This window comes from Nannobrachium achirus (assembly GCF_963921795.1).
Source record: "Nannobrachium achirus genome assembly, chromosome: 22".
Classification (NCBI taxonomy): Eukaryota; Metazoa; Chordata; class Actinopteri; order Myctophiformes; family Myctophidae; genus Nannobrachium; species Nannobrachium achirus.
The window spans coordinates 5,134,083-5,160,364 of NC_137829.1; the positions used below are offsets into that span (position 1 = coordinate 5,134,083).

The 26,282-nt window shown below is 43.3% G+C and overlaps 1 protein-coding gene across 1 annotated transcript; it reads left to right on the forward strand.

Moving 5' to 3' along the window:
• Positions 1–55: 55 nt before the first annotated feature.
• On the forward strand, positions 56–21,715 carry armc8 (armadillo repeat containing 8). Its single transcript, XM_080752468.1, has 22 exons — positions 56–133; positions 1,753–1,829; positions 4,165–4,236; positions 4,529–4,671; positions 5,326–5,423; positions 7,614–7,706; positions 7,815–7,895; positions 8,225–8,300; positions 8,497–8,587; positions 8,897–8,957; positions 10,385–10,585; positions 11,067–11,162; positions 11,265–11,347; positions 12,462–12,543; positions 13,600–13,686; positions 14,715–14,807; positions 14,983–15,132; positions 16,651–16,746; positions 17,322–17,417; positions 18,219–18,291; positions 18,731–18,824; positions 19,429–21,715. The coding sequence occupies exons 1-22, from the start codon at positions 89–91 to the stop codon at positions 19,460–19,462; spliced, it is 2,022 nt and encodes a 673-aa protein (XP_080608594.1). The 5' UTR covers positions 56–88; the 3' UTR covers positions 19,463–21,715.
• The last annotated feature ends 4,567 nt before the right edge of the window (positions 21,716–26,282 follow it).

Below are 26,282 nucleotides of genomic sequence, written 5' to 3' on the forward strand. Positions count from 1 at the left end.
AACAAGCCCAGAGTCGCTTATAACACGCAGACATGGCAACAGTGCTTGGTGCTGCTCCTCATGGGGCGGTGGATCGGGGGGAAGAGAGATGGCGTGCTTGTTGGAGGCCCCTCTCCGCATCAGTGTGCTGTCTGTGAGTCCCACGCTCATCCCACACAACACATCTATACACCTCGCATTGCATTCACTCCGGCACTGCACGCACCATGTAGTCGGACGGGTCGCACGGAGCTAGCAGGCCGACGAGTCAATACGAAAGGGCTCCAAGTTGTCCTGCTAGCCTGGCGTGCTAAAGGGCTTTGCAACATGCACAGCAAAGGGCGGTCCGCCTACGTAGGTGGCGGCGAACACTTTTGCGTCACGGCGTGTCCCGGGCGGGCGGGGCTCACACGGGAACCTCGTCTGAGAGACGTGCGACCGCCGCCAGGATCCACCCCGTCGGCGTACCGCGTGACTGAAACCGAACGCGCTCTGGAGCTGTCAGTGTCACCCGGAATGAGTTAGCAAGCTACACAGTAGCCACATTGAAAGTAGTGTTTGTTTGGGAAAAGAATGGCAAGGACCCCCAAATTGACACTTATTAGCCCGCGGACCCCCATTTGAAAAGATATGCCAGGGACCCCCATAAGAGAAGATTTTCTTACAGCTCTAGCAGTGATTCGCAACCATTTTAATTTCAAGGACCCCAGTTTGACATACATTAGACTACGTACCCCCATTTAATGGCATTTCTACCTCTGAAACCCCAATCTATATTGTAAAATCAATGTTTTTAGTACAAACGGACTGGCCCATTTGGTTTCATTTGTAGGCATATACACTTGAGTTACATACCCAATAAGGGTCCATTTGATTCCTAACTATCACTTGGCTGGGGACCCCCTGGAACTCCCTCAAGGATCCCTGGGGGTCCCCGGACCCCACTTTGAGAACTAGTTTACCTTTCAGCTAACGTCATATACCTAATAATAATAATAGCTTCGTTATGCTAACGTCAGTTGCTTCAGATATGTATTACTACAGTACAGCGTTAACTCAGCAAAAGTTCTCAGACTACTGACTCAGCTGTTGATATGTTGTTGACCGAGATGACATCCCCAAAGCTCAATAGTTATGAGTTTGCTTTATTCACAACAAGTGACACAGTGACAGGTTGCCATGCCAGATGAGTTCAGGTAGCTATTAGAGGAAACGCCCCCCTACATTAGTTATGTTCACTGTCTTTGGCTGAAAGGTACCAGGATAAATATCAGAACAAAGTATTGTAGCTGTTGTTTTCCCCCATACATTAGCCTAACTGTCTTTTCCAGCACATTTATTGTTCTAGTAGTAGTCCCACTCCAGTCAGATCACATGGTGGGCAAGTGAGTTTGTGGGTTGTTTACGTATTCATTGGGTAATTATTGCATTTGGCTATCTTGTTGAAAGCATGGCGCAGACATTAGGCTAGCTAGACTGTCTGTGCTTCAGTGACTCTGGGGAATGTTCTGGATATGAGGTGGCTGATGATGATGTAAACATAAACAGTTATCAGATGACACACACCGAACCATGGATATGTAACACCTTTCCAAGACCCAAGAGTGTGTGTGTGTGTGTGTGTGTGGGTTGCACATGTGCGTGTGTTTGGGGAGAGTGAGATAGAGAGGTGTAAGAGTGTGGGTGTGTGAGAGAGGGAGACAAAGCGACTATGTTGCCAAACTGTTTCATGATGTCACTGTTTGCCTTGTTTTGTCTCTCATGTCCATACAGGAAGTAACTGCCACCAGCCGCCACTATGTTGACCGACTGTTCGACCCCGACCCACAGAAAGTGCTGCAGGGAGTCATGTGAGTTTGGTACAACCATATCGCTTTGTGCACTGTCAATGTAAACATGTCCTTAATTTAGACATCATCGTATAAATTGGGCTCTAGGGGTTGGATATGGGGAAGTATGTAGAAATCGGATTAAAAAAGAAACCCATCCCTCACATTGCAGAGTGAGGACTCGCAGGTTAACATTTGAAAGCATACAACCAGTGTGAGCATTGGTGATGGAGAGAGCTTGATTTGGAGAAAACAAGAATCACGGCAGTGTTTGTGTGCCTGTGTGTTTACCTGTAGGCAGACTTGCATGTGATTGTCAGTGAGAGAGTACATTTCACTGTCAGGTATACGTTCACACATGAAGGATCATAAGGATACGTAATGCCCCTGCCTATAGTAGCATTACCCCCTTACCTTTGGACTTTCACTCTTGAGCAGCTAACGTGAGTGTCAACAAAGTGACGTTCTTCTTGCGTTTAGGTTTGTCCCATTGGTTAGTGAGTGTCTCTACGGGGGTGAGAGTACAGCAGTGATGAACCATGAACCTGTATTGAACCCTTGAGCTCGTGACCCCCCCCCCCCCCCCCCCCCCCCCCCCCCCACAGAGGCATAATGCATCTTCGGTCAAACATCTAACGCCTCTTTTGGGTTTTTCTCTTAACATGGGAGTGGATGGGGGTCAGCCTCTGACTGTCTGGACGCGCCCTCAGCGTGATGCGTGCTTCCAAATTACACCACACTCACTCTGGAGGGGCTGTGCCCCTTGAACCTAAAACGGCCCCCACATCGCCTTTAGTGACAGCCATGCGTCCAAAGCATAGGTCAAAACATGCCTCGCACGCCGTCCTCAGTGTTTGCTATGAGAACATAGGCTAACTCGGTTATGTATATCAGACGTGCAACACAATTATATTTATATTACATAAACGCCAGGTCGGATGGTGACATGGGATGGATACTGTGTGAATACTCCAGAGCGAGTGCTCCGTCATTTGGAAGCACGCCAGCGTGACTCACTCTCTGTGTCTCCCTTTCTCTCCTGCCCTCCAGTGGGCTGGACTCTGAACATTTCATCTTTATTTTTAACCCAGGCTAGGCTATCTCTAGTTACGGCCTGCTCCACTCCACTATCCCAGCAGGTACCTGATTTGACTGTCTTTTTGCAGCTGTATTTTTCCACTTGGCTCATTCACCTGCTATTTGATACCACCTGGAGCACATTCAGGAAGACATCATAACTTATGGAAATGTAGCAGACAGAGTTATTATGTTTTGAACTGAAGAAGCTCATGATGTAACCTCAGATAACGCATGGGTCATATCTGATTTACTGCTGGTCTGTTTATACCAGAATGTTTGTAGATGCTTTGCCCTGCTGAACCCTAGGTCTTATAGTGTCTCTATAATGCACCAGGTGACCAAGCCCAGGGTCTTGCTTTGCAATGGCCTACACTGATTGTATTTTATCAAGGAGCTTTGCATAGTTATCACTTCACTTGGTATCATCCTGCTACTCTTTTTGTTTGGACAACACTTCCAGTCAGGGAATTGTCATGGCACACCCTAAAGAGAGAATCTAGTCTCTGGTCTGAGCAACATAATATTCAGTGGTGGGTAGTACAATCTAGTCAAAGAGCTTTTCAATTCAGGCGGTTAAGTTTTCCATGTCCTCCATCTTTGTGATTAGCTTTGTCATGGTTTCACCTGCACGTAAAGTGACCTTACAGGGATGCTATATGGACAGCTGTTGTGAAACCTCTTTAGGCATACTGTATCTGTTGGATGCTTCCATCTTCAAATGCATGTCCATCGTTGTTGATTTGTGAGGACTGTGATACCGCCATACTGCCGGTTAATGGTTAATTACCGTGGTAACTAAAAATCCATACTGCCCCAGCCCTTCAATGTGGTTTTGTACAGCTTGATTTTACCTTGTTTTCATTCAACCCTCCATAACAGTTCCACACAGAACTTCTCATTCATGGGTGGGGGGGAGGGGGGCGGGGGTGAGAGCGAGTGCGTACCTGAGGAGTAGAGGATTTGAAGTGTGTCTGATTTGCGGTGATGATAATAAATAAATAAAAATACCGGACAAGATGTACAGTGGGAATTGTATTTTCGGTCTTTGTCATAACAAACAGCCCAAACTGTTAATTATCGGCCTAACACAACCTAATGCCTAGTTGCCTACTGTTTTATATGACTGAGGATGCTGCTCAATTCTGTTGATGATGAATGATATACACTGCTGTTTCGGGTGTGTTATGGATAGCTGAATTAACTCATCTGTGTGTGTGCGTGTGTGTGTGTGTGTGTGTGCGTGTGCGTGCGCGTGCGTGTGCGTGCATCTTCACAGTGACATGAAGAATGCCGTCATTGGAAACAATAAACAGAAAGCCAACCTGATTGTCCTGGGAGCTGTGCCCAGGCATGTGTCTCACACACCCCCTGCTCTCCCTTTCTGTCTCCTTCCATTTCATTTTCTTAGTCTGTCCATTTTATTTGTCAAAATGTATATACTACTTTACTGTGGGAACTTTCCCATGGCCGTGCAAAAGACAAGTACAAATAGATACAGAAGTAACCATGACCCTATTAGCAAGAAAGCAAACGTGTATTTGCATTTTATGAAATGCATAATCTGTTGTTACCACCAATATTTGCACTGTTTATGCACATTATGTGAAACCGGCTTTGTGTTTGTTGGCTGTTTGATCCAGGTTACTGTACTTGCTACAACAGAGCTCATCCAGCTCAGAGCTGAGAACAGAATGTGCTGTGGTGCTGGGCAGCCTCGCCATGGGCACTGAGAACAACATCAAGTCCCTAGTCGATTGTCACATCATACCCGCCCTGTTGCAAGGTAGAGGCACACATACACACTAGGGCATTCACGTATAGTGATTTTTAGTATTCGAATTATTCGACCTCAAAGTATTCGAATAGTCGAATATTCGACAGGACTGGCCAAACTGTCAAATATTAAGTAAGCAAGAGGCGAACATTGTGAAAATAGCCGATCTACATGCTCACAGCGCCTTGCGTTGCGAGGCGTTGTGTGAGCATGTAGATCTGCTATTTTCACAATATTTATCTGCGGAACCGAGTCACATTAGATGTAATACCTACAATTCCAAGTGCTTGTCAGGGTGGGGGTCCCCAGTTCAAATATGTTTATTTTGGGGGTCGCAGCCTAAAAAGGTTTGAGAACCCCTGGTATAGAGCATTAACAAATTAATCCACCAGGGGCATTGACAACTCATTCTTATGACTTGCTATCTAGCCAATCTTTATAAACTATATATGTTTTAAAGAGAAAAAAAAAGCGAATATTCGACTTTGGTGAACAACGTCGAATAGTGACTTTGATATTCGAATATTTGGTGAATGCCCTAATACACACACATTGCTGCAGGAAATCACTTAACAATTAAACGACTTTGAAAGAAGCAAACCTCAGTCAAACCTGTGCTGAAGTATGTAAATAAGTAACCGGTGTGGTGTGTGTCACATCCAGGTCTCCTGTGTCCAGACCTGATCTTCATTGAAGCCTGCCTCAGATGTCTCAGAACTGTCTTTATTAGTCCAGTCACTCCAGTGCAGCTGCTTTACACTGTAAGTGTGTGTGTGTGTGTGTGTGTGTGTGTGTGTGTGTGTGTGTGTGTGTGTAGGGCTGTCACAATTATTACATAATCGTCTAATCGTGATTATTTGACATAATCGTGATTATTTTTCATAATCGTCATAATCGTTTCCATGTAAAAAATAGTGGAAATAGCAGATCTACAAGCTCACAACGTGTCGCGATGCGACGCGTTGTGAGCTTGTATAGCGGCTATTTCCACTATCAATGTTCTTTTTTTATGTATAAAGTTGTCAATTTGTCAGCAATTTCTTTGTATATTTAGCTTATGTGTCATATCTACCATGTGTAACTTCAAAGCCTAAAAGCCAAACAGAAATATAATGATCAAAGACAAAAACACAATTAAATCGTTAATCGCAATTATTTGAGAGAAAATTAATAGTCATGTAAAATGTCACAATCGTGACAGCCCTGTGTGTGTGTGTGTGTGTGTGTGTGTCGCGAAATCATCAATAACTTCCGTCATACACTGGGATCAGTCTGCTTTTGCAAAGTTGGATATGGTAACTGTGTGTGTGCTTTCCGTGCATGTGTGTGGAAATGACCGGATGCAGTTTTGTAGGAAGCAGGATTTTTACCTGGGCTGGCACTGTTATAGCTTTCCACAATGTACGACCATGGCTGAAAGCTCTTGTTTATTCTCAACAAGTAAGTTACATCAGAGAACAGAGCTATAGAAATACTACAGATTAATGCTAAGGACCAACGTATGCGTTCCACAACCGTAACGGTGCGTCCGGGTATAAACACATTGGGCATCTCTGTTAAAACCTTCCAGCTATGTTCAATAAGCTATTGTACCTGTAATATTAACATAGCAAGTGACTAAATCAGGGTTGTCAAACTGTCAACACTTCATGCAGACTAGACCAGTTGTGCACGCGCAAATATGCACACCCTCACTACTTCTGCTCTTGTGTCTTCAGAAATGATCTTTTTGACAACAACTGAGTGGATTACACAACTTTACTATATTCTTGTTTGGAAAAACAGCCTGTGTTGCTTCCTGAAATCCTGAAACTCATTTTTCAGTCATGCTATTAGGCTCTGTACCTGTCCATGTAATTATTCCTGTGAGCAACATGCACTGGCTGCAAAGCGGGAGCATTTCACTCGTTTATCTGACTCTTTCACTCAATTCCTGTCCAACTATTACAGTCAATCAACCTCTATTGTTTTAACCCATTTAGGCCTAAAAGTATTGAATGCTTTAACCAGTGAAAAATAGCAGATATACAAGCTCACAGCGCGGCACCGAGTGCCGCGCTGCGAGCTTGTAGATCTGCTATTTTTTTTAAATCATGATTTTTTTTTGCAAGTCTTTGAATATATCTACTTAAAAGCGAACATTTGTAACTCAAATATTTACTTCTGGGTCGTCCCTGGAACAACATATTTTGAGATGGGGGTCCGTGGCTAAATACCTGTAATTTTGGGGGTCCTTGACATGAAAAGGTTTGAGAACAGCATGATTTAGAGGATTTAGAAGTCAGGTCAAAGATATTCAAAGACTTGCACTCATTTTCACGATTTTTCAAAAATAGCAGATCTACAAGCTCGCAGCGCGGCACTCGGTGCTGCGCTGTGAGCTTGTATATCTGCTATTTTTCTAAAGTTAGAGCATAAAATAATGGTTAAAGTGGTTAAAATCTAACGCGACTCGGGCGCGTTCCAGGTATTTGAGCGTTAAGTAGCGTACCTACACACAGCAAGCTGCTAGTGCAGCAGTAGGGAGAGAGTGACATGAGGACGGCTGTCTGTCATACAGCATATACTTAATCAATGGTCATGGACCTTTTCTTATCCTGCGGGACGAATTAGACTGGGCCACAAGTAAGGATTTTCTTTTCACCACTGTGGAAAAAGCAACGTCTTCTGTCAGTTCGACGGCTATACTTACATTCGTCTGCTGATATGCTCTTGTGCTCCAAGACTAATGAAAAATGAATTAAATGTACAGTACTGCAAGTCCAGCATCGTCCTATTACTCATATTACATGTACTTCTCTTATCCGTTCGTTGTGGTTGGATAAGATGGTAAAAGGCGGTTGATGTCACATTTGCGGCTGGTGCCCAATGCCATAGGGTTCTATGTGAACGCGACTGTGGCAGTTGGAGAAAAATGCAATTAATAGTCTTTTTGTCTGTGCCTTTTTAAGGACCCCACTGTGATCCCTCATCTTATGTCTCTACTGAGCCGCTCACAGAGGACACAAGAATACATCACACAGATATTCTCCCACTGTTGCAAGGTTGGCTGACACACACACACACACACACACACACACACACACACACACACACACACATATTTATTTCTTGGTTAAGATTTGTTTTAACTTTATGTGTATTCTTTCTAGACCCCAGAGCACCAGATGGTTCTTTTCAATCATGGCGCCATCCAAAACATTGCGCCTCTACTTATATCTCCCTCTTACAAGGTAAGTGTGTGTGTGTGTGTGTGTGTGTGTGTGTGTGTGTGTGTGTGTGTGTGTGTGTGTGTGTGTGTGTGTGTGTGTGTGTGTGTGTGTGTGTGTGTGTGTGTGTGTGTGTGTGTGTGTGTGTGTGTGTGTGTGTGTGTGTGTGTGTGTGTGTGTGTGTGTGTGTGTGTGTGTGTGTGTGTGTGTGTGTGGGGTTTATACAACCACTTGTCTTATACCCATCAGACAAAAGTGGTTTTCCTTCATGTCTCTGATTCTCTCTCACCATGTCAATGTCCATGTCTCTCTCCAATTCTCTCTCTCTGTCTCTTCTTCCATGGTTGCTCCAGGTCCGGATGCAGGCGTTAAAGTGTTTCTCAGTCCTGGCGTACGAGAACACTCAGGTCTCAATGACACTGGTGAATGGTGAGGAATCTCTTCTCCTCTCGTCTCTTCTCTTCGACTCTCATTGACTCTTCTCTTTAACTCTTTGACTTGTCACTTGTACTCTCTTATCTTTGATTGTCTTCTACTTTCAAGTTGATTGTGTTCTATTCTACACTCTTCTCTCGTACTCTTCTCTCTCTCATATGATTGTTGTATTTTACCAATGTCTTTCCAGTGCTGGTGGATGGTGAGCTGCTTTCTCAGGTATTTGTCCGAATGATGCAACGGGATCAGCCCATTGAAATGCAGTTAACAGCCGCTAAATGGTAAGCAACATTAGTAAATAAAACGCCAGTTTATTGTCACATCGTACGTTTATACCAGGTATAAAAGAGTGGATGAACTCTTAGAATAAGGGTGTAAGGAAGAGTAAATATGTCAAATATCAAAACAAATATAAAATATACATAACGTCATACACATTGATAGTGTTCTGCAATCTGCAGTCCTGTGCAAATACAAACCTATCAAATAGCAGCAGATATCGAATATGGTCAAATTGGGATGTATCTACACAGCATACATGGTGGGTGTGTGTGTGTTAATTGTTTTTAATTCCTCTCCTGTTCTAACAGTCTAACGTACATGTGTCGAGCAGGAGCCATCAAGACAGATGACAGCTGCGTAGTTCTTAAGGTGAGACAGTCTTGTGACAGTCATGCAGCAGCGACCCTGATAGCAAGATAATGGAAAAATAGATGTTATAAAAAAAATTGGTTCATGATTTATAATAAACTAGTCCTTACCCGTTCAAAGATATGAGCTCCGAAATGATGTGCAGTGTGTGGGTTATGGGGTGTGCACTGTGCACACAGTATATGAGGGATGGAAAGTAACTTTCTGGTGCTTGCATGATAATATGTAGGAGCATCAATGTAACAAATACCCGTTTCGTTTAAAGGCTACAGAGATACTGTGTACCCCCCCCACCCGCCTACACACACACACACACACACACACACACACACACACACACAGCTGGTTAAACATGTTGCCCCATGCTAGATGCAGAATAGATATGCCTCATGCTAGATGCAGAATAGATAGTAGATACACCATAAAAATGCTAATATACAGCATACGATTTGTGAAAGTGACAAACGGGCTTCACAGTTATGTCAGGTGTGTTCATATGCTAATGGTGATGCGATTTCAGATCAATTGCTCCAGCCACTGAGGAGAAACGCTGTGACAGACACTCACTCAGACAGACAGACAGACAGACAGACAGACAGACATTCGCAAAATTATAGTATAGATGTGGATGAGTTAGTTCAGGTATCCTTTCATAGGGAGAACATGTGCATCAAAATGTTCACGCTTACACCTCTTCTCAATATGATGGAGAATGCTGCTCTAAGTTCACCTTATTCCACAGTTCATATGGGTTATTTTCCGATGCGAGCAGTCATAATATCTGCACCCTGATATTCTAACCAGCTTGCCTGAGTCTCACGACGTAAACCTCTTGCGTAAGAGGGGGCATCAATCCACATGCTGCAAGTAGGGCTGTCACGATATGCCTAATCCACGATTCAATTCTAAGGTCATGATTTGATCCGATTCGATACAATATAGGATATACACATTTTTTAAACCTCCTTTTTTCAGCACTGAGAGCTATATGACTATTGATTTAGGCTATTGTCTTGATTAAGAAAAACACTTGTTTCTCAATAGGTCACTTTTATTTGAATAATAACAAATGAGAATAACAAAAGGTGTAACATAAACAATATAAACTTTGGGTTTTATGCCCTAACAACATTTTCATGCACGGAAGTGAATCGCGATTCACTGCGAGTTGTGATTTTTTGATTCACTGAACCGAACGTCAATTTCGGTTCGATTCAAACCGGAATCGTGACAGCCCTAGCTGCAAGCCTTCTGTCTTATTGGAAGGACTTGAGCAGTTCAGAGAGAGGTGACACAATCATTTATGATGTGTTGTCTGAAACGGTGTATAAAAATGGATGGATCTTGGAAAAGGTCATTTAAAAAAATATATATATAAAATCTGAACTGCTCAAACTAAACTTTGACTGTCGGTGTCCTCTCCCCAGACCTTGCCGTGCCTGGTGCGGATGTGCAGTAAAGACCGTCTGCTGGAGGAGCGCGTGGAGGGGGCAGAGACCCTGGCCTACCTGATGGAGCCCGACGTGGAGCTGCAGAGGATCGCCAGCACCACGGATCACCTCGTTGCCATGTTGGCCGACTACTTCAAATACCCAAGCTCTGTGTCTGCCATCACCGACATCAAGAGGGTGTGTGCATTAGTAGTAGCATCTAGAACCTGTGTGAGTGATGTTTGAATCAAGAAAATACATCAAACTCGCTCTGTTCTGTGAAGCTGCTGAGCTTTACTGGATAAAAAAAAAAGATTACTACAGTCCTTAGTAAAGTTCCTGACTTATGAATACTTTTTTACTAGTTAGAATCTTCAGAAACAAGTCTTGTGCAAACCTAATCAGCCTAATCAGCTCAGAGATGGGTGCGTGTTATATTGCTGTTGATGTACTGACATATTATCTTGTTTATTATTGTGTTGTTTTATCTGCTTATTGTAAGTCGCTTTGGATTAAAAGCGTCTGCTAAATGCCTAAACTGTAAACAATAGAGACAACTTTATTTAAGCAACATTTCGGTCAATAGACCTCCTTCAAGCATCTGTAGTTAAAATCTGAAAGCCATTTTAGATTGGACTTTGTAATAGGCTGTAACAGGTCCACTGTCTCTCCTGTGTAGTTGGACCACGACCTAAAGCACGCTCACGAGCTGAGACAAGCTGCTTTCAAACTGTACGCCTCACTGGGCTCCAATGACGAGGACATCCGCAAGAAGGTAACTCTTCCACTCAGTCAAACGTACAGTAAACGGTGTGTAAGTGTGAATACTGTAGTCTACACCCTGTAGAGGCCTTACCTCCTCCTTCTCCCCGGACAGATCACAGAGACAGAGAACATGATGGACAGGATAGTCAGTGGCCTATCAGAATCTAGCATCAAAGTACGTCTAGCAGCTGTCAGGTATGTTTGGGGGGGGGGGGGGGGGGGGGGGGGGGACCTCATCCATCCATCCATCTATTCCAGGGGTCTTCAACAGGGGGTCCAGGAACCCTAGGGGGACCTCAGAGTTACTACAGGGGGTACTCCAAATCTTTTCTCTTTTTTTATATCAACCACTTGAACCCTAGCGTCCATATTCCGAGAACTTTAGCCAAAAATAGCAGATCTACAAGCTCACAATGCCTCACGCTGAGCTTGTAGATCGGCTGTTTTCGGCAAAGAGGTTTGTTGTAGAGGGGAAAAAGAGCAGACTAAGTACATAGTGAAAGGTCAAGTTAAGTATTGACGGTTAAATATCTGAAATTGACATGAATCCAAAATATACTGATGATTGTGCTGTCAAACAATGGAATTATATGGAATCTCTGAAAAGGTTGTGGGGGTCCCTGCAGGGTCATCTCTCTCTCAACTAAGGGGTCCTTGGCCTGAAAATGTTGAAGACCCCTGATCTATTCTGTTGTGGTCATGCTTTCACATTCTGATGACCTCCTGGTTGTTGTGTCCCTGTTAGTAGGGTAGATCAGAGGCTGCCAGAGCACCTGAACAACATGTTTTCGAAACCTGTTTTTATTTTTTAGGACCTTTATGGCGTCTAGTTATGATTTCCTCTTGTTGCCGTGGTCAACTAATGCCCCATGGGGTTCATTTTTAACGATTTCTTGCACCTACCCATTCACTTACTATACAGGAAAAAAAGACCCCCCCCCCCAAAAAAAAATCTTTAAGTAGCATGTGATGGTTCTAACTAGGGATTTTTCATGATTCTAAATCCATTGCAAGCATTAGTGTTGCACGAATCACTAAACCATAGTTTTGGGGGGGTCTTTTTTCCTTTATAGTAAGTGAATGGTTAGGTGCAAGCAATCGAAAAAAAATGAACCCCATGGGACATTAGTTGACCACGCCAACAAGAAAAAATCATAACTAGACACCATAAGGGTCCTAAAAAAAACAGGTTTCGAAAACATGCCTCTGATCTACCCTACTACTGTATGTGTTTCTCTCTCGCTCTCTCTATCTCTGTGTGAATTAAAAATGACTGCAGCCTCTCTTTTGTTTGTGTCTGTCTATCCAGGTGTCTCCACAGTCTGTCACGGTCGGTGCAGCAGCTAAGAACCAGTTTCCATGATCACGCCGTGTGGAAACCACTCATGAAGGTCAGTGGCCAGTGTTGCCAGATTTAGCGAAAGAAATGAGCAACCAGATCTATGAAAACGAGCCCAAAAGAAGCGACTAGGCTACGGTTATTTGAAATTAGCCGATCTACAAGCTCACAACACACGAGCTTGCAGATCTGCTATTTTCAGAAACAAACATTTTTTTAAACATTTTAACAACACAAATGTTTGTAAGGTGTCTGCGGACAAATACATACTGTATTTGGGGGTTGTTGACATGAAAATGTACATAACAACAATATAAGGAAACCGGCCCAAATAAGCAACTACAGTTTAACTCATTGCATGCCAGGCCCGATAGTCCCGAGATTATTTCAATGTCTTTCCCTGCCAGGCCCGATAGTCCAGAGAATTTCCGCCATTTTGAAAAAAAAAAAAAAAAAATCATTTTTTTTTTTTTTTTTTTTTTTTTCAAAAAAATTTTTGAACCCCAAAAAATGTAGTAGGCATGATAGAAATCGCGAAATTGCATGTTTAACCCCCATAGCAACCCCATCTATCAAACATGGCAGCCATCTTTGTTTACATTTTAGGAAAACATAATGGCTTGTATCTCATGAATGCCTGAACGGATTTCCATTCGGATTTTTTTGTTTGAAAGCTGTGAGCAATGTGGACACACGTGGTGCATTATCTAGGCATGGGTGTGCATGATCCGTGCACTATGAATTACATGGAAGTCTATGGAGACCAGAGGCACCATAGAGTACGAAGGTATTGTTAAATGGCGGGGAATGTGTTAAAAGCCCAAACCCACAACTACCAATATTAAACCCACAACTACCAATATTTACAAGCCACTTTTACTGAAAAACACGAGTGGGATCATGCATTATCGAGAGTATGGAGGCGGAAAGTCAGGATTGGCTCAGCAAGGCTTTTATGTAACCCTAACCCAGTATACCGTATATAAGTACAACCTCACGATCTACGGTTGTGCCGATTTGTACTTTTATTAGTAGAATAGAAACCCAGCAGGAGCAGTGTAACTTGAGGACTAGCTGCTATGCTTCTGATCCTTGCGTTTGTTTCTAGTTGTTACAGAATGCCCCTGATGAGGTCCTGGTTATGGCCTCCTCTACACTATGCAACCTGCTGCTGGAGTTCTCCCCCAGCAAAGAGGTACACAGTACACACACACACACACACACACACACACACACACACACACACACACACACACACACACACACACACACACACACACACACACAAACTAGATTGCGATAGTATGATGACACAATAGACTAGTTTGCAAATCCCGCCCCATTCTGCCCTGTTACTATGATGGGACATTTTCCCTGGGCAGATTGTTTTTATAGTGGCAGTGAATGGGATTTTTTTATGTTTTCATAGCCTCATTACAGCTATATAAAGTACCAAAGGAAAAACATCTAGGTGATATTAATAAAAAGGGAAGACAAAGGTACAGTAGTTACATTGCAAAACAGGGGGTTTCCCCAAAAATATATGTTTTAATGTGTTTAATCCCAGTGGGACAGAATCACTATTGCAGATTCTTTTATAGTGGAAGTGGATGGGATTTTTTTTTTGTTCATAGCCTCATTACAGCTATATAAAGTACCAAAAAAAACACATCTACGTGATATTAATAAAAAGGGAAGAAAAGGGTACAGTAATTACATAGCAAAACAGTAGTTTCCCCCCGAAAATATATGTTTTAATTAGTTTAATCCTCTGGATCAGAGAGAGAATAGAAATAGCAATAGAAAGCGCATTGAATCTTGGGTAGGAAGAGGAGAACTATAATCTGTTCTCCTCACATACACGTAATTCTGCCCATTTAAAATATATGTACCCAATCGTAACTAGTTAGACCATTGATAAGGTCCATGTGAACTAGTTTGTTGAAGCTTATTCATTATGATGAGCGAGATCGCCCCCTACTGCCGCGGCCGTACCAGGCGATTGCCGTGCTCCGCACTGCGGACAGTTTTTGAAAGGCTGAAGCAACATTCTCCACTGCACAAACTCCACCCCCGATAGCAAAAAGTGAATGTTTTTTCTGGTTGGCCAGTCAGGGAGTCTCAGGGACCAATCAGAAGGCTGACAAAAGGTCTATTGCATTCTTAAAATATTGATGTGTACTCTGTGTGTGTGTGTGTGTGTGTGTGTGTGTGTGTGTGTAGCCCATCCTTGAGTCGGGGGTGATAGAGTTACTATGCAGCCTAACCCAGAGTGACAGTCCTGCACTGAGGGTCAATGGGATCTGGGCCCTGATGGTGAGAAAATGTTATTTTATATTCCTGTTCATCATCACACCGTCCTTCTCTCAGACATGAGCTGTACATCATTATATCTGCCTATACAGCGACTGTGGCCAGAGTGTTTAATTAATGTGTAGTCTGTGTGTATGTGTGTGTGTGTGTGTGTGTGTGTGTTGGGGGGTTGTTGTAGAACATGGCGTTCCAGGCGGATCAGAAGGTGAAGGTAGAGATTGTGCGGTCGCTGGGGACGGAGCAGTTGTTCCGGCTGCTCTCAGACCCAGACACCAACGTGCTGATGAAGACCCTGGGCTTGTTACGCAACCTCCTGTCAACGCGCCCGGTGAGACGCAAACAAATAAACACACACACACACACACACACACACACACACACAGAACCTAAATCTGACTCGGTGCAGCTTGACCAATTCCACCATCTTGACACTGTTTTTAAAGACGATGGTACAGACTGAAAAAAAAAATGAAAAAAAAGAAACATGTAGTTTAAACCAGTGGTTCTCAAACTTTGACATTTCAAGGTTTCCCCTTAACTCTGACAGTGTACAAATGGAACCAAATGGACCCGTTGGGATTCATTTGGTTCCATTTGTATACTGTCAGAGTTACAGACTTGTACGGTAGGGTTGGAGGCGGTAACCGCCGTACCGCCGTACCGCGGTATACCGAGGTCTACCGCGGTGTCATTGTGCTTACCGCGGTAAAAAGACAAAAAAAAGGTCTATTTTTTATTGGAAAACAAGCGAGTTTTAAAACGGGGGAGAAGCAAGGACCGCATGCGCTCCATGCCGCTCTGCTCTGGGCCGTGTACCACACGTTGGAAGCCACATACGTCACTCACACACAGAGACCTGCAGTGTACACAGTGCACGGCTGCACGCAGGGCATAGATAGAGTACGGAGCACAACTCTTTCTCTGTAATCCACTCGACACAAGGATGTTAATACATAGGCTACCTTGTGTTGTGGCATATCTTTTTTTATTCATACGGATTACTGGCGGAGCGCGGGCCGCGTGGACTAAAGCCGAAAATGAAACTCCACCGTCGCACGTTGTGCTCCGTCCAGCGGCGCGTCGGCGATTTTATAACCTTTTCTGTCAAGTCTTGTAACTAAAACCTGTATATAGCAGCACTCAATCACTGCGATTTGAGAGTTGAGACGTGACGTGAGTTTACAGAATCACTGTACACGATCTGACAACCCTTCCTTCAGCTGTTTGTGTCTGAATAGCCCAAGTAGCTAGCCTACGTAGCTTGCCTACGTTACTATGGTAACCCGACAGTGCAGATCTAAAAGCTCAGAACGCATCGCGGATGCGACGTGTTGTGAGCTTGTAGATCTGCTCCTTTGAAAGCCAGACACGCTGTGCTGTACGGAGAAGTATAACTCGGGCAGTCAGGCTGTGTCGCCCCTCCTTTTGGGAAGATGATTGCAATATTTTGGCTTATCGCCGAACCTTAATTAATAGATACGGGGGTGCGGTAATTACCGCAGTACCGGCGGTAAATGGGAAGACGGTAATCGCGGTAACAAAATGTCCATACCGCCCCAGGCCTATTGTACGGGTCAATTTAGTCCCTGGAATCCACTTTGAGAACCACTGATTTAAACCAATAGGCCAAGATGTTTAAAAAGTAGACAAATCACAGGGAGACCAGTGTGCTGTATATTATGTCACAAATCGTCCAAGAAAGCCTGAAATGTCATGTTATTATTTCACCACTCCTGCGTCCTCCTGGCCTGCCACCGTTCCACAGATGCAAGCACTGAGACTTGTTGCCCCTTCCCCCTCTCCCACGCTCTAACCTCCTGCCCATGTCTTTCCTCCATGTTCTCAGCACATTGACCAGATCATGAGTTCTCATGGGAAGCAGATCATGCAGGCTGTCACTCTCATCCTGGAAGGAGAGCACAGCATAGAAGTCAAAGAACAGGTTGGGCTCACGCAGATATACTCTAACTAAAAGTCGAAAAGGTCCACAGTTGAGCACATTCTACAGTTGTAGAATGGTGGCGATGAAATGGAGAAAATGTTTGTCACACTTTTGGTGCATACGTGTGGTCATTGCTTTTTATAGATCAATTGAACTTTGTGTGAAAGTGAAATCCCTAGAACCAGAGAAGAAGTTTAAAAAGGAAGCTTTGACTTCATATGCATATAAAATAAGTTAACACATTTTCTTACTTGCCCAACATATTGACATTTCTACAATATGCAGTTACAACTCACACACCCTCAGCAGTGTGCATAATGCTGCAAAAACACACAGAAGCTTGTCTAATAGTGTCCATACTGTTTTCCAAGCAATTCATCTATTGAGTGAGCCAAGCGATCATCGTGTGCCTCATTCTAAATCATCCTAGCCAGCGGGACAAAGGAATGTCTCGCATGCAATCGCAAAGAAGAGCGAGCTAGCCATTACCGACTGGTAGAACCTCTGCAACATTTCTGTGCTGTCAGAACCAAGCAACAATAAAAGGGAACTGATCTGTCTGTCTTGTGCCTCAGACTCTGTGCATCCTGGCCAACATCGCAGACGGCAACACAGCCAAGGAGCTCATCATGACCAATGACGACATGCTCCAGAAAATCAAATACTACATGGTACTGCAACCCATCTGGTCACGCATCTTCTCTAAAAGTCTTTACACACCAGGAGCATGATGAATACATGATCAAGAAATGTGAATATCTTGCATTTATTCGCAGTGAAATACTGACTTTGTTAAAAACAAAATTGGTCGCTTTATCGCCACATAATATTTGCACTCTGTGTAAATGTACTCATGACACAAACAACTTTTATTTTAATTTTTCATAACTACCGTAATAGCACACAAACGCTCCCAGTGTGTAAGGACTCAAATATATATATTATTTTGTCCTCTTCTCATAAAACAGGTTGGTCAAATTGTATATCATATCACATCATGTTCTCCCATGCTCACAACAGCAACTTTGCCACTAGGTGTCGCCAAGTCTCATGTCTGTCTGCAATGGCAGCTTGTGTGGAAACAATCTCCCCATGCAGTCCAATAAACAGTTTTGAGTAACATAAGAAATAAGCCAATAAGCTCAATAAGCTCAATGTTGATTATCTTCACATTTAGAACAATACATGGGTGCTTCTATGAGTTTATAGGGAATATCAGTTCATACAGGCAGTCTGGGATTACTCTCTTGCAGAAATTATTCTTGTAATTCAATAGTTAATTAAAAACATTTTATTGGGAAATTGTTACTATATATGGTAACCACTTTATGAAAGCAATAACTCTGCTTGGCGTCGAGCCAAACATCTCCCCTCAGCTGTGTGTTAATGACAATATACCATGGCGTACGTTATTGCTTAATTATCCCATCTCTTTCTCCGTCTCTCCCACCTTTCCCCCCCATCCCTCACAGGGGCATTCGAATGTGAAACTACAACTAGCTGCCACCTTCTGCATCTCCAACCTGATCTGGAACGAGGAGGACGGTGAGTGTTACACCCAAAGTAAATAGGGTTTAAGTAAAGGAGAACTTTACCCTTTTTCCACATTATCGTCATATATCATAATCTTTATAAGGGAGGCTCTCTCCATTCCGACATGTCGCCACTCCGAAAATTGACTTCTTATTGTCGGAGTGGCGACACTCCCATGGGCCTAAGGTTTAGGGTTAGGGTTAGAGATAGGGTTAGTGTCGGAATGGAGACATGTCGGAAAGGAGACATGTCGGAGTGGAGAGATGCACTCAATTTGAGTGTACTCACTCTGCGTCTCATTGGAGGGATATGGATAGTTCAGAAACCTGCCATGATATCCTCGATGGGGGATTCCAAGCTAATCGAAACTAAAGCCTAACCCTTTCTGTGTGTGGCTGTGTTTGTGTGTGTGTGTGTTTGTGTGTGTGTGTTTGTGTGTGTGCGTGATCAGGCTCTCAGGAGCGACAGGATAAACTGAGGGAGATGGGGTTTGTAGATATCCTGCACAAACTGACCCAATCCTCTGACCCCAATCTCTGTGACAGGTAAGCCATCTCTGTTTCACCATGCATGCACGTCACACATACTGCTGCTGTTGGGTGGAAACCGTGTATGTCCAAAACTGTTACCTTTCTGAAAATGGGGAAAAAAACAATGTGTGTTCCAGTGGATCTTATGTAGTTACATTTAGTCACAACTCACACGTTTTTGTTAATGCTATTCATTGGTTCAATATTTAGAAAACCCACAGACGGACTTAACCACTTTCACCTATTTTTTAAAATTATTAACATTTTCTGTTGAAAGAAAATGCAGACCTAACAAGCTCACAGCTTGTAGTTTGGCTATTTTTGGCTGTAGTATGCTGAAGTAGGACAATCATTTACAGAAGAAAATATGGAATATGGAGATAGTGTACAAGGTTTCTGCCTGACGGCAACGAGAATTAAGGTACTACACTAATACACACAGGACAGACAGTGCAAATACAGTCACTCAAGCTAGTACACACAAACATTACACTTTACACAAGTGTAGTACAGAAGTACACAAGCAACATTTACATTACATGCTAATAAAACTGCAGGAGGTCACACTAACCCTTTTTTATTTATTTTTTCCTCCTTTTAAAAAAAAAATAACCCTAAGGGCGAAGACAGCGATGCAGCAGTACCTAGCGTGACCACAGAGGGGGATGGATTCCCCTAGTTGCCAGCCTAACTAACAATCATGGAGAGGAAGACCTGCAGACCTTTTTTCCCCCCCTCCTTTTTCTCCTCCATTTAACCCCAAGATTTTGATTTGATGCACAGAGACACCTATTATTATTATTATTATTATTATTATTTTAAAATCTACAGCGGGTCTCCCCCTCACCAACCCCTGCCCCCTCCCACTCCTCCCCTACCTGCACCGACTGCTTCCCTCAACCCAGCCTTCCCAATCGCTCTCCAAAACTCAGCAGGGAGACTTGAGGCGGTCGATGGCTGCTGCTGCTGCTGGGCGACTAACGGTTATAATGGGGGTGGTTTTTCTAGCCTGGCGTGGCCAGACTGCCGAGCTCCCCGAGCTCCCCTCCATCCCACCTTTTTTTTCTTTTCAATACACAGATGAGGTGAAAATATTTTTTTTCTCTTCTGAGACTTGTGAAGAACCCTTTCCCCACCCCTCTCTTTTTGAGTACAGCAGTCTAATGAGCACCACCATGTGGCCAGGAGGCCTTGGGTGCTCTTCTTCTGGACCCCCAGCAGTGTGGAGGCTCTGTTGTCTCGGAGAACCGGACTTTGGTTCGAACCCAAGGGCAAGGGCTGTGGGGGAGAGAGAGCGACGCTTCCTGGTTTTATTTTTGCTAATTAATTATTCAGTAACAATATGTACAAATATTCTTAATATTATTGTTGTTTTAAGACATCACAAGAAAGGACATGTTTGGAGAGAGGAAAAAAAAACCAGACTGCTTATTTTGAAGTATTTTCTTTTTTTTTTTTTTTGGTGTTTTTTCGTTTTCTTTTTTGTGGATACATACCTCGTAAATATATATAAATATAAACATAAATATATTTTTTGGATTTTTATTTTCCTCCGCTCCCCTTTGGTTTTGTTTCCCCAATATGTCCGATCCGTAACGTCTGGTATAGCAGAGTGAATCCACCTCAACGATTTGTTGAGGTGAATTATGAAATATACATTTTCTCTGTGTGCCCCCTCGCCCCCTCACACATACACACATCGGCTTCTATGTGCACTTACTTTTCTCTGTTTTGAAAGGAATGGCACCGGTACTGTTGCCCTGTTATACACACACTTTATACATTATGTATGTGTGTGTATATATAATGTGTATATATATTAGTATATACATATTTTGTGTGTGTATACTGTATGTATATTAGTATATACTTGATAATCCCAATGGGAAATGCAGTTCTATTGCCGATAGATGCGCCACTATCCTGACCCTTTCAAATTAGCTGGGCTTTTGTGTACAAGTGTACAGAGGAGCGTTCGTGCATACTTGAGATTTAACCCATTTAGAACGGGTACACATTATTGTGTATCGTTATTTTATGCTTTAACTATTGAAAAATAGCAGATATACAAGCTCGCAGCGCGGCACGGTGCCACGCTGTGAGCTTGTAGATCTGCTATTTTTGAAAAAGTCGTGAAAATGTGTGCAAATCTTTGAATACATGTATTTTCGAAGCAAACGTTTGTAACTCAAATTCTGCTTCTGGGTGGTCCCTGGAACTAAATATTTTGAGATGCATGTCCGTGGCCAAATAAATATCATTTTGGGGGGTTCTTCCCATGAAAAAGTTAGAGAACCACTGACATAGTAGTCTCTCAAGAACAGACTAACTGAGCTCCAGTTAAGTGAAAAGGACCTTTTCGTTGACGATGGCGAGCCAGATTGCTGACAGAAACATAGGTTTTTCCAAAAACCTTAGAAGGATTCAAAAGACACTTAAAGAGTCGGCACGATTTTTCAAGAATAGCAGGTCTACAAGCTCGCAGCGCGGCACCTGGTGCGGCGCTGTGAGCTTGTATATCTGCTATTTTTCAATAGTTAAAGCATAACATAATGATAAACAATAATGTGTACCCGTTCTAATCTCAAGCGCCTTCCCTGCGTTCTCTGCATACCGTCTTATCCACTTGTCAAGACACAAGAGAGGGGTCCGCTGGAGGTCACACGTTTTCTGTGGGTAATCTCTCTGTTGTGTTTTGGGACGGCGGGTGTCATTATTGAAAGCAAGAAATGATCGGGCCTGGCCTCCCCGGGGGACAAAGCATTAATTGTCCAGAATACAATACTACATTGTTGTTTTTCTCCCCTATACTGCTGTATGAGTTTCTCTGCCTCTCGGAAGCCTTTCTAGACTGTTGTCCCTTGACATTTCGAAACCTTTTGTTGAAGCTCTGATAGAACGAATGTTACCAATGAAATATATGCAGACCTGAAAGAAGGACCCTCGTTTGTGTTGTGCGTCTTATTTCTCAGATGTCAAAAGAAGTTTCTGAACCAGGGGTTCCCAAACCCCTTACATGCCAATGACCCCAAATGGCATATACAGCAATATTTATGTTTAGTGTTTAGTGGGTGCATGTGTGTTCCAGTAGCTCAGTCGGTAGCGCTCTAGCCTTTGGCCCACAAGGTCATGGGTACTGATGGTAGGTGTGGCGCTCCACCTCAGCAATCAATCTCCCAGGTGTCTAGCGCATTGTAATGGGGACAGACTCCCGCGTGTTACCGGCTGATACCGACAATAAGCCACTCCCGACCTACTTGTTTAGTGGCCAGGCGGACCACGGCTACTATGACTGGTATAACTACAGTATAAACAAACCCGATATGATATGCCCATATGACTCAGAGATATAAGATTTATTTGCGAAAATCTTCAAAATATTGGATTCACACCAGAGACCTTGTGTCTATAAAACGCTGTGCTATAGAACCATGGGACATGTTAAAGTAGTAGTCAGTCACCTCCTTGCCAGCCGCCTGGTCATCTAATTATTTGCTTAGGAATGTGACAAAAACAATTGCCATAATTCAAGGCTTCATGCCAGGTGGTACGTAAACGATAGAAATTTATAATTTTTGGGGTATATAGTTAGGGTGTATAATTTATTCGACAAATGTAATATTGTGTGTGTGTGTGAGGCATGTATCTTACCACTACTCCAAGAGATGGTCAGTATTTAAAAAACATGTATTTAAAGATTATATATATTTTTGAGTGGTATCACACCGTCTCCAATGCTTGACTGCGTGTGTATCTAACTATGTAACTAACTGTAGCATGAGCTGCAATACCGCTGGGTGACCAGTGGCAGGCCTGGCTGACCAAGTGGTGCTATTGAGCAGCCCAGACACACTCACACACGTGTGTATCAAAACAGCGCCTGGGTTAAGGCAGGTTCTTGTAAAGGAGCGCTTGTTCTCGGTGGAGACAACAGAGGCGTGCCGTCTCAAGCGGACTTGAGCCACGTGAGGCACCGCCGAGCGAGCTAAAGCAGGTTATCTAGGACCTAGAACCTGACCTGAAATTCTAGGTATCTATTTACCCAGATACCTTGATGAACCTGATCTAGGTTATCTGCTGAAATAACCTGATGACAGTCTAATAGACCCATTAAATATTTTTTCTTTCGATATGTTTGGTCTTCTCCTATGTCTTTGTAGGTGAGCAAAAGCTTGCACTGAAGCCCCATGGAAATATCCTTATGCATTACAGATAGTTTGCTTTTGTGATTATTACATTTCTGCATAACCCACAGTCAGACAAGCCTAATATTTTATTATTTGTGATGCTATGTGTCAGTATCCTGGTCAGTTAAGTATCCTGCACGGTCCGTATCCTGGTGTCATCTTTTTGAGCGGTGCTAACCGCTCCTACGTCTGGTTTTGTGTGTATGTATACCGTAAGTGTCCGTATGAGCACGGAACTCCCATGTATGGAGAACGGTACTCCATGTATGGAGATAACCAACATCCCGGACTGGCTTTGTGTGTTGGTCCCTATGACCGTATGAGTGTCCACATGAGCTGTCCGTGAGTCAGTGGGTAACGCCTCAATGTCTATAGCTGACCTGTTGTGACATCACATTGTTGACTCAATGACCAAGACAGCCTGTTCTGGCAATCATATATGGAGATCCCTTTTGTCATCAATATTAAGCCCATATTTGGCAATGCCCATATATGGACGCTCCATACGGCCAGGATGGAATTATTTTGCAAATCAAAACTGCTGACTATCATCACCTGGATATCCATATATGAAGATCACGGCACTGACCTCATCAAACCTTGGATATCCATACATGGAGATGACTGGATCATCAGATCTCCATATACTGTATGGAGCTGACCTCTACATCTGATTCCCATAATCAGATAGGAATCATCTGATTCCCAGATGATGCCGTTAGGCCAACCACACTAATAGAATCCCTTTTATGCCCATCAATATTAAGCCCATATCTGGGAATGCCCATATATGGACATATTGTGTCAATCTAACTAGTGTGGTTGACGCGACACAAGTCACACTTTCAAATTAATTCCGTCCTTGTCGCTTTTATGCCCTATATGGAGATCCCTGTCCTGATGTCTTCAATATTAAGCGTATATCTGGGAATGCCTATATTTGGCCATGCCCATATATGAACACTCCATACTGTATATGGCCAAGACAGAATTCATTTGCAAATCAAGACTATACATCACATTTTCCTATTGGGAAATTCTGCTTGACCTAGTATTATGCTTAGGTCACACATGGCTAATAATGAAGTATGGTATGTTAGCTGGTAACCTCAGCTGTCTGCCTACCATAGCAATGAGAAGAACACAGATTTAAACCACAGTAGCCCTCTGAAGCAGCACAGGAGTCATATAAATCTTATAAAACAACACTTCTTTATTGTACAGTATTTATTCCTGGTAAAGTTTCTGTAACAGTAGTTAAAATACGTCTGAAGCCCAATAACCTCCAGTATAGGTCAGCGGCCTGTTTAAACTCCCTGTCACCTGTCGATAGATCATAAGCAGGCACATTCCTCATGCAAATAGCTTTTGACATGCATTTGATATAAAACCCCTTAAACCCTATATACTTCATTGTAAGTCAAATGAGGAAAATAACACGTCTTTGCGACATGTTGTGAGTTTGTAGATCGGCAGTTTTCACAGAATGTTCACCTGTTATGACATGTCAATGGAGCCCTTTCACCCTATCCAAATAGGAACCCTAAGAGAATCAGAGCTCCTGGTGTTCTCAGAGGGAAGTCTGTTTTACAAACTAGTACATTTTGACGTGAAAACAGTCCACATCAAACCAGCCCCCCCCCCCCCCCCCCCCCCTGCACCCTCTACAGAAAATAGAAACCAGAAATCTGCCTGCGCTATATTACAAAGAAGGCGTGGTTGGCCAATCCCGCACACAGTAGAACGTCGCTGACAGGATAATGCTGTGTCAGGTAGTCGTGGAACCGTCGTGCAGGGATGCCTGCTGCCTGGGTACATGCTGTCTTGTACCAGCATTTAAGCTCAGTGGTGGCAAGAATTGTAGATGATGATGATTGTGTGTATCTGCTTTTGTGTTCAGGAGGTGCCTTGTAGTGTTTTGTGTGTGTGTGTGTGTTGGTGCTACATACTGTAGGAGTGTAAAAGGCTACACACGTTGAGTAATTCGAGCCAACAAAACAAAAACGACAAACAAATAAATAAATATACTGTATAAATAAATGAGTTCATTTTAAATGAAGTGCAGTGACGTGTTAACGGTGATGTGTGATCAAATGCTTGCCAGTCAGCCAATAGTTAAGTATCTCTCAGGATGTCCTATGTCATCATATATGGGGAAGGCACGAATGGTAGAATGGCTAAAGCTTGGGGGTGCTGTAGGAATGAGCTCAAGCCTGATCTACACTTATACGTTACGTGCCAGTGTAGCATACCCAAAATAGCTGATCTAACAGCAGATCACCTATTTCCAGTGTGTGGCACCTGCACGCACCTAAGTAAAAGTCAGGCTTTACTGTATTATGTTGGCTGGTAATAAACAGTCACAGATAGTGATATGCAGTATATCTGTACCATTGCTGACTCTGGTTTACGTGTCGTGGTCCAACTTCTTTACCGTGTCTTTGATTTGGCCTTGGGCTTTGGCACATGGTCTCCATCCTCAGATCAGAACCTCTACCATGTCCATTACGGCTTTCCATGAATTCATTCGTTCACATGTCTGGTTCTTCACCCACTTGTGCATTGATTAGCTTGTGTACCCCAAAATATGTTAGGGTTACAAAAGAGGAAAGGGAAATATGGCATACTCACATATTTACACGTTTTACTCTTATGTACCTGTACACAAGATGTAACAATAAAGTACCAACCTTGAAACTTGCAGATGCGTGCGTGCGTGCGTGCGTGCGTGCGTGCGTGTGTGTTCAACAGGAAAATGTTAATGTGGGGGTTCCATTTCAATTGATGAGATGACACGTGAAACAGGTGGAGACTGAATGAGGAGTTTACATTCCCAGTCCCAGTAGGGTGGCTTGGATGATCTGACGTGGGTAAACGCATGCTTCCTGTGCTGAGCTCGGGACATAGTGTCGACACCCCGCCCTTAGGAGCCAACGACAAGGCTGCTGAAACATCTGGACAAGCATCTGGGTACGTCCATCCATGAGGGGTTAACAACAGTACTCAAAACCCATGTTCTGTTCTGTTCTGTTCTGTAAAGTTCGTTTGGAGCCAAAAAACTGGGCTCACAGGTTCTGGTGCTCTCATGGGAAATATCTTAAAAATGCCCCCGGAAACAAGTGACATTGTGCTACATGGTCCCCAGTGGCTCTAAGTACCTCTGGATTTCACTCAAGTGTTGAATTGACTTTGACACGTGGTTTTTATCTCTGCATGTATGGCTGTCTCTCTTTTAGGACTGTCTGTCGCCTCCAGCAGAAACCGGCACTGTCTCCATTCCGTTTGC

Coding starts and splice junctions, on each gene's coding strand:
- armc8 (XM_080752468.1), top strand. CDS start 89: ATGGCGTGCTTGTTGGAGGCCCCTCTCCGCATCAGTGTGCTGTCT. Junction 8,958..10,384: donor ACAGCTGCGTAGTTCTTAAG/GTGAGACAGTCT, acceptor TCCTCTCCCCAG/ACCTTGCCGTGCCTGGTGCG. Junction 17,418..18,218: donor AGAAAATCAAATACTACATG/GTACTGCAACCC, acceptor CATCCCTCACAG/GGGCATTCGAATGTGAAACT.